Source organism: Oncorhynchus keta, chromosome 6, assembly GCF_023373465.1.
Source record: "Oncorhynchus keta strain PuntledgeMale-10-30-2019 chromosome 6, Oket_V2, whole genome shotgun sequence".
Classification (NCBI taxonomy): Eukaryota; Metazoa; Chordata; class Actinopteri; order Salmoniformes; family Salmonidae; genus Oncorhynchus; species Oncorhynchus keta.
This window is the reverse complement of record NC_068426.1, coordinates 23,970,494-23,983,353: the sequence shown is the minus strand read 5'-3', so window position 1 is coordinate 23,983,353 and position 12,860 is coordinate 23,970,494. Positions and strand designations below refer to the sequence as shown.

The window sequence follows — 12,860 nt, the reverse complement described above, 5'->3', positions numbered from 1 at the left end:
ATTGCAGAGATTGTGATTCGGTGTGCTAAAATGGGTAGTGGAATTATGGTTTAGTCTGGGAAGGGAGGGAATTTGTTATTTTAGCATGTTTCTTGTCATTGCATTATTTTTTTTTACATTGGCTGTCTTCATGAATTACTTTCTATTATAGTTGAGGATGAGGAAACTACAACACACACAGAGAGAAGCATGTTAGCTTAAACCACTGAATTTAGAAACCTTCCAGACAAACAATAATCACACAGCATGTGTCATAAAACACCATCATGCCTCAGCCACAAAGCAGTAGGGTTGTTCCATCAATTCGGGGACTTTTGATAAGTCGATTTTACAAAATTTTTACATTTTCATAAAGAGCACAAATTCAATTTCATAAAAAAACAAGTTCCCATCTCAAGAGGTAAAAAAATATATATTTTAAAGGGCCTATTAATTACCAAATAAAGTAACACGGTTGACCGTAACAGGGTTGACCGTAACAGGGTTGACCGTAACAGGGTTGACGATTTCATCTTGAATCAGCCATGAATCCACTTGTGACAGGGGGAATGGAAGCTTGTTGTGTACAACAGGAAGTGGCAATTGAATGTAAAGCGTCACAAAAAAATGCAATTGTTAAAACATTTCTAGCCTGTCTATTTATGGGTAACAGGGTTAACATGTTATGCTCGACCCACTCAGTTTCCCAAGACAAAACACCAGAAAATGGCCAAAAAGAGTAGTATTTTAAAGGTCACCTGCTTTCACACTATCATTGGACTATTAGATGTTCAATGTTCCTTTCGAAAGACATTTTAAAAAGGAACAAGTAACAGGGTTGACCTAAAAATGACACTCAGATGTAAATTAATACCTAATCAGATTAAATAAATAATAATCTTCAGGAATGACTGTCAAAGCAATACAATAACCAGGGCTTTACAATTATGGTGAAAACTTTAGCAAGTCATTATTCATATAGAAAATCAGATTTATTGAATTCTCCATGTGGTCTATATTAAAAGGGCACTTCATTTAATATGACAGGCTTTTAATATTGCTGCACAATTTCTACTTAAAATGTCAAAGGGATGCAAAAGGCACTATTTTCTTGGAATGACCCAGTAGCGTAAACATTTGTGTGTGTGGGATCTCCTCTTTCCCAGAAACAATATGGTTACTTGGATGTCTCTTGCCTTGCATAAAGTTCCCAGATGTTGGCTGTGAATTTTACAAGTCCTATCTACAGTATGCTTGCCCTTCCCTGAAGACAAGTTATATGACCAAAAGTATGTGGACAACTGCTCGTCCAACATCTCATTCCAAAATCATGGTCATTAATATGGAGTTGGTCCCCCCTTTGCTGCTATAACAGCCTCCACTCTTCTGGGAAGGCTTTCCACAGTGCTCCCGAGTGGCACAGCGGTCGAAGGCACTGCATCTCAGTCTACAGACCCTGGTTTGATTCCAGGCTGTATCACAACTGGCTGTGATTGGGAGTCCCATAGGGCGGTACACAATTGGCCCAGCGTCGTCCGGGATAGGGTTTGGCCGGGGTAGGCCATCATTGTAAATAAGAATTTCTTCTTAACTGACTTGCCAAGTTAAATAAAGGTTAAATAAAAAATAAATAAAAGCCTTTCCACTAGATGTTGGAACATTGCTGCCGGGACTTGCTTCCATTCAGCCACAAGAGCATTAGTGAAGGTGGGCACTGATGTTGGGCGATTAAGCCTGGCTCGCAGTCGGTGTTCCAATTCATCCCAAAGGTGTTTGATAGGGTTGACGTCAGGGCTCTGTGCAGGCCAGTCAAGTTTGTCTTCACCGATCTCGACAAACCATTTCTGTATGGACCTCGCTTTGTGCACGGGGGCATTGTCATGCTGAAACAGGAAAGGGCCTTCCCCAAACTGTTGCCACAAAGCTGGAATCACAGAATCTTCTAGAATGTCATTATATGCTATAGCGTTAAGATTTCCCTTCACTGGAACTGGCTCGAACCAGGAAAAAACAGCCCCAGGCCATTATTCCTCCTCCACCAAACCTTACAGTTGGCACTATGCATCTCCTGGCATCCGCCAAACCCAAATTAGTCCATCGGACTGCCAGATGGTGAAGCGTGATTCATCACTCCAGAGAACGCTTTTCCACTGCTCCAGAATCCAATGGAGGCGAGCTTTACACCACTCCAGCCGACGCATGGTGATTTTAGGCTTGTGTGTGGCTGTTTGACCATGGAAACCAATTTCATGAAGCTCAGTTCTTGTGATGACATTGCTTCCAGAGGCAGTTTGGGACTCGGTAGTGAGTGTTGCAACCAAGGACACAACAACTTTTACGCGCTTCAGCACTCTGCGGTCCCGTTCTGTGAGCTTGTGTGGTCTACCACTTCGCGGCTGAGCCGTTGTTGCTCATAGACATTTCCACGTCACAATAACAGCAATTACAATTGACCAGGGCAGCTCTAGTAGGGCAGAAATTTGACACACTGACTTGTTGGAAAGGTGGCATCCTATGACGATGTCACGTTGAAAGTCACTGGGCTCTTCAGTAAGGTCAATCTACTGCCAATGTTTGTCTAAGGAGATTGCATGGCTGTGTTCTCAATTGTATACACTTGTCAGCAACGGGTGTGGCTGAAATAGCCAAATAATTTGAAGGGGTGTCCACATACTTTTTAATATATAATGTATATACACTGTTTCCAATTAAACAGGTAGATGCTTCATCTCCACACCCCAGCAGTAGTTGAGCATTATAAGGCCAATAAAAATGTAATAAGTCTTTGTTTTGTTTGCTAATCAGAGTTATTTTTACATGACCTTTCCCCTGGAAAGGAGGCAAGAGAGTCATCAGTGACAGTTGAGTTGAACTAGTGAGAGAGAGAAAGCCATGCCAAATCCTAACAAAAAAAATGTGTGTGACTAACATTGACCTTCCAACACACACACAGAGAGAGACAGAGAGAGACAGAGAGAGAGCAACAGACAGGACCAATAGAAACAAAGGTTGTAAAGAAACAAGAGAAATGCACTGAAATATATCTTACATTATTAGCATGTATGGGTTTTAAGATGATTCTGGGTGTTATGATAATGTACCGTTCTCTTTGCTGGATCCTTGCTTGGCTAAGGAGCTCTGTGCTCCGAGTATTAATCCACCCATAATTACAGAGGCAAGGCTGGTTGTCAGGGTGACCAAAGTGAAACTCTTCAATGTTTTTTTCGCCTCATTACATGTCTCGGTTTTGGCTGATCCCCGTTTTCTCCTTCTCACTCTTTCTCTCGCTACATATTATTACATGGTGTCAACAGATATTACTGTGCATGGAAATGGATAAAGATGAAAGGGATGTAACCTATAAAAAAAAACAATACCACATCACATTAAAACAATAGTAATTTGCCATATTTTCAATGCCTCTCAAATCAGACTGATCTAAAAGCTATGGCACACTTTGATTGAGGATATTACAGGGCCATATAGAGGGCAACTGAATCCTCTTGTAGTCGATCTACATCAATTGAATGCAATAGATAATGGAAAAAGAATTGTCATTCCTATTCTGACAGAGGAAAACCTCTTGATCACGGACAGATGGAGTGCCAGTGTTTCAGCGCTGTGTAATATCACAAACATTAGCTCTGGGACTAATGAATAGTCATCTACTGTATCATTAGAAAACCGAGAGGGTCTGAAGCACCTCTTTAGAGTTTTACCTCTCCATACTCCAGCATCGTTGCGTCTGCACTGCCCACAAAGCCTTGAATGCATATGAATGGAGCCCTGTCAATCAGACCCACACAGACAACATGGACAGATGAGAGGTAGGGTTTGTTTGGCTTGTGATGAAAAAGTCACCCTAGACAAAACCCTGCTATTGACTCATCTGTGTTTGTCCCGTTACTCACAAACACACACATACACCCACCAGGGGCAGTCGTGCCGTCTAAAATGAGCATGATTCTTATTTTTTTTATGAGCGTGGTCTTATTTCTATTACAGCATATTGATTGACTGTCATTAGATTTCCCATTCACCCAGCTCAATGTAAGATCGTTAGGTTTAGTCTACTACATGATACTGTAATTTTCCATCTACCCATCATGACAATGCTACAATCTTGCCTATGAATGGAAGTTTACAACGTAGGTGCACAGGTCGAGAGAAAAGATATAGTAATCAAGGTGGCAGACAGTGACACATTCAATAACGCTTTGCACACTCTTGCCTGCATTTAGCTGATTTAGGGTGTAATCATTAGTCCAACTGTTCCAAACATGGGTATCTATTGGATCCATTTGATTCCATTTAAGAAACGTTCTTCAACAGAATCGGTGGATTGAATACACTCCTGACCACACACAAACAAAATGATCTTTCACAGCAGCCACATACAAACAGCATGATCACTTTGCTCATTGTAATCAATGTTCCATCTAAGCTGCCCGCAGGCGAGCAATCACTCAAAGACTGTCGTGCAGCACATGTAAGAAATATCAGCCCACTGAGAGTAGCACGAGATTGAATTGTACTCAACTTTTTAGAGTTTTCCCTGTTATTTAACTACAAATGTTTCTGTTTACTGTGCAATTGTGATCAGATCAACACAATATTAGCTACTTTCAATGCAACATACCGAAACAAAACAAAATATGCAAGAGATTATGCTATAGGCAGAATGCTTCGGAGTTGGATTCTATTGCACACCACTCAGCCCGTACTCTACACAGACCGGTGCGGAATAACCAACCAGAGCTGAGAGTACTCAGATTATTGCATGGTGTGCTTTATCCGTAAGAAATTTTGAAATTTGACACAGCGGTTGCAATAAGGAGAAGTGGATCTATAATTCCATGCATAACACTTGATCTTTTATCAATGTTTATTATGAGTATTTCTGTAAATTGATTTGGCTCTCTGCAAAATCCCCGGATGTTTTGGAACTACTGAACATAACACGCCAATGTAAACTGAGATTTTTGGATATAAATATGAACTTTATCGAACAAAACATACATGTATTGTGTAACATGACGTCCTATGAGTGTCATCTGATGAAGATCATCAAAGGTTAGTGATTCATTTTCTCTCTATTTCAGCTTTTTGTGACTCCTCTCTTTGGCTGGAAAAATGGCTGTTTTTCTGTGACTAGGTGCTGACCTAACAATCGTTTGGTGTGCTTTCGTCGTAAAGCCTTTTTGAAATCGGACACTGTGGCTGGATTTACAAGTTTATCTTTAAAATGGTGTAAAATGCTTGTATGTTTGAGAAATTTTAATTATGGGATTTCTGTTGCTTTGAATTTGGCGCTCTGCAATTTCACTGGCTGTTGGCGAGGTGGGACGCTACATACCCCAGAGAGGTTAAAGAGCTTTTTTTGTCTTAAAAACATTTGGGATAGGGGGCGGTATTTTCACATCCGGATGAAAAGCCCAAAGTAAACTTCCTGTCACTCAGGCCCAGAAGTTAGGATATGCATATAATTGGTAGATTTAGATAGAAAACACTCTAAAGTTTCTAAAACTGTTAAAATTATGTCTGAATATAACAGAACAGATACGTCAAGCGAAACCCCGAGGACAAACCATCCCACCCTAAAAAAAAAATTGCCACTGTTTTCAATGGCTAATACTATAATTATAAGCCCAAGTCCTCCCAAATTGCAGTTCCTAGGGCTTCCACTAGATGTCAACAGTCTTTGGAAAGAGTTTCAGGCTGGTTTTTGGAAAAAAATACCCAGTAATTGTAGTTTTTTTTAGGTGGCTCCTATTTTGGCTGTAGTGTTTGTTTCTAGGCGCGTGAAGGAAAGCGCGTTCTTTCTTATTTATCTCTGGTAATGAACGTAGTATTCTCCGTCTTAAATTTTATCATTTATTTGCGTATTAGGATACCTAAGGTTTGATTATAAAAGTTGTTTGACTTGTTTGGAAAAGTTTATTTGGAACGTTTGGGATTCATTTTGTATGCATTTTGATGGTGGGAAACTGAGTGGATTATTGACTGAAGCGAGCCAGCTAACCTGAGTTTTTATGGATATAACGAAGGACATTATCGAACAAAAGGACCATTTGTGATGTAACTGGGACCTTTTGGAGTGCCAACAGAAGAAGATCTTCAAAAGGTAAGGCATATATTATATCGCTATTTCTGACTTTCTTGTCGCAACTCAGTGGTTGAAAATGATTTGTTATGCATTTGTGTGCTGGGAGCGCTGTCCTCAGATAATAGCATGGTTTGCTTTCACCGTAAAGCCTTTTTGAAATCTGACATGGCGGCAGTTAAGCTTTATTTTGATGTATTGCACTTGTGAATTCATGAAAGTTTAAAATTTCACTTAATTTGAATTTGGCGCTCTGCCAATTCAACGGATGTTGTCGAGGTGTCCCGCTAGCAGCACGCCTATCCCAAACAGGTTTTAAAGAGGCTGTGTTTTATTTTGAAACGGGCTTAAATAAGATAAGTACCCAATAGGCAGAGGGTGGCATAATTTGTCAAAATCTCTGTAATAATGGTATGGGAATAATAATGCATTATATTTAGTATAGTTGCTTAGTATTAGTATTTGGTAGCATTGCCAATACATTTTTTAACTTGGGTCAAATGTTTCGGGTAGCCTTCCACAAACTTCCCACAATAAGTTGGGGGAATTGTGGCCCAATCCTCCTGACAGAGCTGGTGTAACTGAGTCAGGTTTGTAGGCCTCCTTGCTCGAACACACTTTTTCAGTTCTGAGCGGCCTTTCAGGTTATGTCGATTTAGGACACGTTTTACTGTGGATATACAGTGGGGGGAAAAAATATTTAGTCAGCCACCAATTGTGCAAGTTCTCCCACTTAAAAATATGAGACAGGCCTGTCATTTTCATCATAGGTACACATCAACTATGACAGACAAAATAAGAAAAAAAATCCAGAAAATCACATTGTAGGATTTTTAATGAATTTATTTGCAAATGATGGTGGAAAATAAGTATTTGGTCAATAACAATAGTTTATCTCAATACCTTTGTTGGCAATGACAGAGGTCAAACATTTTCTGTAAGTCTTCACAAGGTTTTCACACACTGTTGCTGGTATTTTGGCCCATTCCTCCATGCAGATCTCCTCTAGAGCAGTGATGTTTTGGGGCTGTTGCTGGGCAACATGGACTTTCAACTCCCTCCAAAGATTTTCTATGGGGTTGAGATCTGGAGACTGGCTAGGCCACTCCAGGACCTTGAAATGCTTCCTACGAAGCCACTCCTTCATTGCCCTACGGTGTGTTTGGGATCATTGTCATGCTGAAAGACCCAGCCACGTTTCATCTTCAATGCCCTTGGTGATGGAAGGTTTTCACTCAAAATCTCACGATACATGGCCCCATTCATTCTTTCCTTTACACGGATCAGTCGTCCTGGTCCCTTTGCAGAAAAACAGCCCCAAAGCATGATGTTTCCACCCCCATGCTTCACAGTAGGTATGGTGTTCTTTGGATGCAACTCAGATTCTTTGTCCTCCAAACACGACGAGTTGAGTTTTTACCAAAAAGTTATATTTTGGTTTCATCTGAGCATGTGACATTCTCCCAATCTTCTTCTGGATCATCCAAATGCTCTCTAGCAAACTTCAGATGGGCCTGGACATGTACTGGCTTAAGCAGGGATTGAGTCCCTGGCGGCGTAGTGTGTTACTGATGGTAGGCTTTGTTACTTTGGTCCCAGCTCTCTGCAGGTCATTCACTAGTTCCCCCCGTGTAGTTCTGGGATTTTTGCTCACCGTTCTTGTGACCATTTTGACCCCACGGGGTGAGATCTTGCGTGGAGCCCCAGATCGAGGGAGATTATCAGTGGTCTTGTATGTCTTCCATTTCCTAATAATTGCTACCACAGTTGATTTCTTCAAACCAAGCTGCTTACCTATTGCAGATTCAGTCTTCTCAGCATGGTGCAGGTCTACAATTTTGTTTCTGGTGTCCTTTGACAGCTCTTTGGTCTTGGCCATAGTGGAGTTTGGAGTGTGACTGTTTGAGGTTGTGGACAGGTGTCTTTTATACTGATAACAAGTTCAAACAGGTGCCGAGTGGAGGACAGAGGAGCCTCCATAAGAAGAAGTTACAGGTCTGTGAAAGCCAGAAATCTTGCTTGATTGTAGGTGACCAAATACTTATTTTCCACCATAATTTGCTAATCAATTCATTAAAAAATCCTACAATGTGATTGTCTGGAATTTTTTTCAAATTATGTCTGTCATAGTTGAAGTGTACCTATGATGAAAATTATAGGCCTCTCATCTTTTTAAGTGGGAGAACTTGCACAATTGGTGGCTGACTAAATACTTTTTTGCCCATTTCCTCCAGCATCTTCACAAGGTCCTTTGCTGTCGTTCTGGGATCGATTTGCACTATTCGCACCAACGTATGTTAATTTGTATGACACAGAACGCGTCTCCTTCCTGAGCGGTATGACGGCTGCGTGGTCCAATGGTGTTTATACTTAAGTAGTATTGATTGTACAGATGAACGTGGTACCTTCAGGCGTTTGGAAATTGCTCCCCGGGATGAACCAGACTTGTGGAGGTCTACAAAAACAATTCTTCTGAGTTCTTGGCTGATATCTTTTGATTTCCCATGATGTCAATCAAAGAGGCACTGAGTTTGAAGGTAGGCCTTGAAATACATCCACGGGTACACCTCCAATTGACTCAAATGATGTCAATTATCCTATCCGAAGCTTCTAAAGCCATAACATAATTTTTTGGAATTTTCCAAGCTGTTTAAAGGCACAGTCAACTTAGTGTATGTAAACTTCAGACCCACTGGAATTGTGATAGTGAATTATAAGTGAAATAATCAGTCTGTAAACAATTGTTGGAAAAATTACTTGTGTCAGGCACAAAGTAGATGCCAAACTTGCCAAAACTATAGTTTGTTAACAACACATTTGTGACGTGGTAGAAAATCAAGTTAATGACTACAACCTAAGTGTATGTAAACTTCGACTTCAACAGTATATCCTACCAATGGGACATTAAAAACTGTAATATTTTATGTTTCACCGAGTCGTGGATGAACAACAATATTAAGAAGATACATCTGACGGGTTATACACTATTGACAGGACAGAACACCAGCCTTTGCTAAGACATGGGGCGAGGGCCTATGCATATTTGTAAGCAATAGCTGGTGCACGATATCTAAGGAAGTCTCGGGGTTTTTAATCGCCTGAGGTAGAGTATCTCATGAGAAGCTGTAGACCACACTATCTACATAGAGAGTTCATCTTTATTTTTCGTAGCTGTCTACATACCACCACAGACAGAGGCTGGCACTAAAACCACACTCAATGAGCTGTATTCCACCATAAGCAAACAGGAAAATGCTCATCCAGAGGTGGCGCTCCTAGTGGCCGGGGACTTTAATACAGGGAAACTTAAATCAGTTTTACCTCATTTCTATCAGCTAACTGTGCAACCAGAGAAAAAAATGTTGACCACTTTAACTCCACACACAGAGACACGTACAAAGTTGTCCCTCCATTTGGCAAATCTGACCATAACGCTATCCTCCTGATTCCTGCTTACAAGCAAAAATTGACTGCACGGCCAGGCAAAACTCCAACACCATCATTAAGTCTGCTGATGACACAACAGTGGTAGGCCTGATCACTGATAACGATGAGACAGCCTACAGGGAGGAGGTCAGAGACCTGACCGTGTGGTGCAAAAACAACAACCTCTCCCTAAATGTGATCAAGACAAAGGAGATGATTGTGGACGACAGGAAAAGGAGGACCGAGGATGCCCTCATTCTCATCGACGGGGCTGTAATGGAGTAGGTTGAGAGCTTCAAGTTCCTTGGCGTCCACATCACCAACAAACTGACATGGTCCAAGCACACCAAGACAGTCGTGAAGAGGGCATGACAAAACCTATTCCCCCTCAGGAGACTGAAAATATTTGGCATGGGTCCTCAGATCCCCAAAATGTTTTACAGCTGCACCATCGAGAGCATCCTGACGCATTGCATCACTGCCTGGTATGGCAACTGCTCGCCTCCGACCGCAAGGCACTAGAGGGTGGTGTGTTTGGCCCAGTACATCTCCGGGGCCAAGCTTCCTGCCATCCAGGACCTCTATACCAGGCGGTGTCAGAGGAAGGCCCTAAAAATTGTCCAGCCACCCTAGTCATAGACTCTCTGTTACCGCACGGCAAGCGCTACCGGAGCACCAAGTCTAGGTCCAAGAGGCTTCTAAACAACTTCTACCCCCAAGCTATAAGACTCCTGAACAGCTAATCAAATGACTCTGTACCCCCTGTATATAGCCCCACTAATGTTATTTACTGGTCTGGACAGTTCTGACCTAGAATATGTGGACAACTACAAATACCTAGGGTGTCTGGTTAGACTGTAAACTCTCCTTCCAGACTCACATTAAGCATCACCAATCCAGAATTAAATCTAGAATCGGCTTCCTATTTCGCAACAAAGCCTCCTTCACTCATGCTGCCAAACATACCCTCGTAAAACTGACTATCCTACCGATCCTTGACTTTGTTAATGTCATTTACAAAACATCCCCCAACACTCTACTCAGCAAACTGGTGCCATCTATCACAAAGCCCCATATACTAACCACCACTGCAACCTGTATGCTCTCGTTGGCTGGCCCTCACTACATATCTGTCGCCAAACCCACTGGCTCCAGGTTATCTATACGTCTATGCTAGGTAAAGCTCCACCTTATCTCAGGTCACTGGTCACCATAGCAACACCCACCCTTAGCACGCGCTCCAGCAGGAATATTGCACTGGTCATCCCCAAAGCCAACACTTCCTTTGGCCGCCTTTCCTTACAGTTCTCTGCTGCCAATGACTGGAACGAATTGCAAAAATCTCTGAAGCTGGAGTCTTATATCTCCCTTTCTAACTTCAAGCATCAGCTGTCAGAGCAGCTTACCGATCACTGTACCTGTACACAGCCAATCTGTAAATAGCCCATCCAACTACCTCATCCCCATATTATTACTTACCCTCTTGTTCTTTTGCACCCCAGTATCTCTACTTGCACATCATCATCTGCACATATATCACTCCAGTATTAATGCTGAATTGTAATTATTTTTGCCTCTATGGTCTATTTTTTGCCTACCTCCCTACTCTTCTACATTTGCACACACTGTACATAGATTTTTTATTTTTTATTTTATTTTGTGTTATTAACTCTGCTGTTGTTTTTGTCACCCTGCTTTGCTTTATCTTGGCCAGGTCGCAGTTGTAAATGATACATTGTTCTCAACTGGCCTACCTGGTTAAATAAAGGTTAAATTAAAATAAAACAAATATTTAAAGAGCAGCAGTTTATTTTATTTATCGCTTACTTTTTTAGGGATTTTCTTAAAACTGGTTAAAGGCTTGTAAGTAAGCATTTCACTATAAGGTCTACACCGGTTGTATTCGGCGCATGTGACAAATAACATTTGATTTGACACTGCCCACCAGTCACATATGAAGTCTGGTGGTCATCCTTTATACGGTATATCCAGATTTGTCCTCAGTGTCATTTTTTTTAAGCTAATCAACCCAACGTGGTGTTACTGCTAGGGGGGATTTTGAGCTCCACACACACTTTGTGTAACCATTATTAACTCAGGACATTCAAGTCTACAATAAAACCTACACATCATTCTTTCCACTGTCATACTCTCAGTGCTGTCTATAATTCAACTGCACATACTGTTTACCCTCAAAGCCGTGTGGAAACAATTGATATAGTACAGTCAGCAGTAGAGAGAGCACAGGGCAGGAACAGAGAAAGGCTTAGCTGTCTCGAAATGCATGCAAAGACAAAGGAAAATTAATGCCTCCCTAGACAGCCATACTGTTACGTATACAAATCCACCTACCACAAATACAGACTTTACCGAGCAGCTGTGTGCTCTGTTGACCGTGTGTGTGTGTGTGTGTGTGTGTGTGTGTGTGTGTGTGTGTGTGTGTGTGTGTGTGTGTGTGTGTGTGTGTGTGTGTGTGTGTGTGTGTGTGTGTGTGTGTGTGTGTGTGTGTGTGTGTGTGTGTGTGTGTGTGTGTGTGTGTGTGTGTGTGTGTGTGTGTGCGTGTGTGTGTGTGAGCCCAATCTCAGCCAGCCAGCTCCACTCTTGTCCTGGTCCTATGTGGCTCCTTCCAGTCTGCACATTCACTTAGAGCCCACAGCAGCAGCAATGTTAGTCTGGGAAAGGAGAGACTAAGATATCCAGGACTGAGGCCAGGAATGAGGCTTGGGACTGAAGCTTTGACTAGAGTTGTAGCCTACTCACAGGGAGCTGTGTCTAGGTTAGCTCGCCCTGTCTAACGCCTCCTTAGGCAGCCAGGCAGAGAGCCGGTATCCCTTGTCTCTCAGCCCAGTCGCTCCTCTTTCCCGGACTTTGCTCTCTCCTCCCCCCACTAAGAACAGGCTGTGCTGACCGTCCAGGAATCCACACCACACTAACCCTCTTCCTTCCCCCTTGGGTCGGTTCCTACCTCGAGTGTAGCCTCTTGCTGGCCAGATCCTGGTCAACAGTGTTAGCAGACTGAGCCATGGGCAGCCTCCTCCAGTAGCTAACCCTTCACAAATATTTCCTCCAGCTGCTCAAGACTTCCCAGTGCTGCAACTGCGTCCTTCCCAGCAGCTCTCTCTACCCCCCTCTCTCTCTCTCTCTCCTTCCCTCTCTCTTAGCACAGAAATGGCAGCTGCTGAGGAAGTGAGGTATTGTGCAAATACATCCATATAAGGCAAGCCCCTCCCCTGTTGCTGACATCACAGAGCAGAGAGTGATGCATGTTTGGTGTGAGTATGAGGGAGGGAGGGAACAAGCAGGGCTGCTGACTGCAAAAGGGGAAATCCCAATGTCTCTGTCTGATACATAG

At 42.3% G+C, this 12,860-nt stretch overlaps 1 protein-coding gene across 2 annotated transcripts in view; it reads right to left on the bottom strand.

The window, feature by feature from the left end:
* The window catches only part of LOC118385277 (G-protein-signaling modulator 1), a 66,286-nt gene extending 53,655 nt beyond the window's left edge, over positions 1–12,631 (bottom strand). The window contains exon 1 of one of the 2 annotated variants that reach the window (XM_052521167.1): positions 12,474–12,631. In XM_052521167.1, the coding sequence (XP_052377127.1) occupies positions 12,474–12,532 (59 nt within the window). In that variant the 5' untranslated portion in view covers positions 12,533–12,631. Of the gene's footprint in view, positions 1–11,860; positions 11,983–12,473 lie in introns of those variants that run through there. The other variant, XM_052521168.1, reaches the window with a different exon arrangement.
* Between the last annotated feature and the right edge of the window lie 229 nt (positions 12,632–12,860).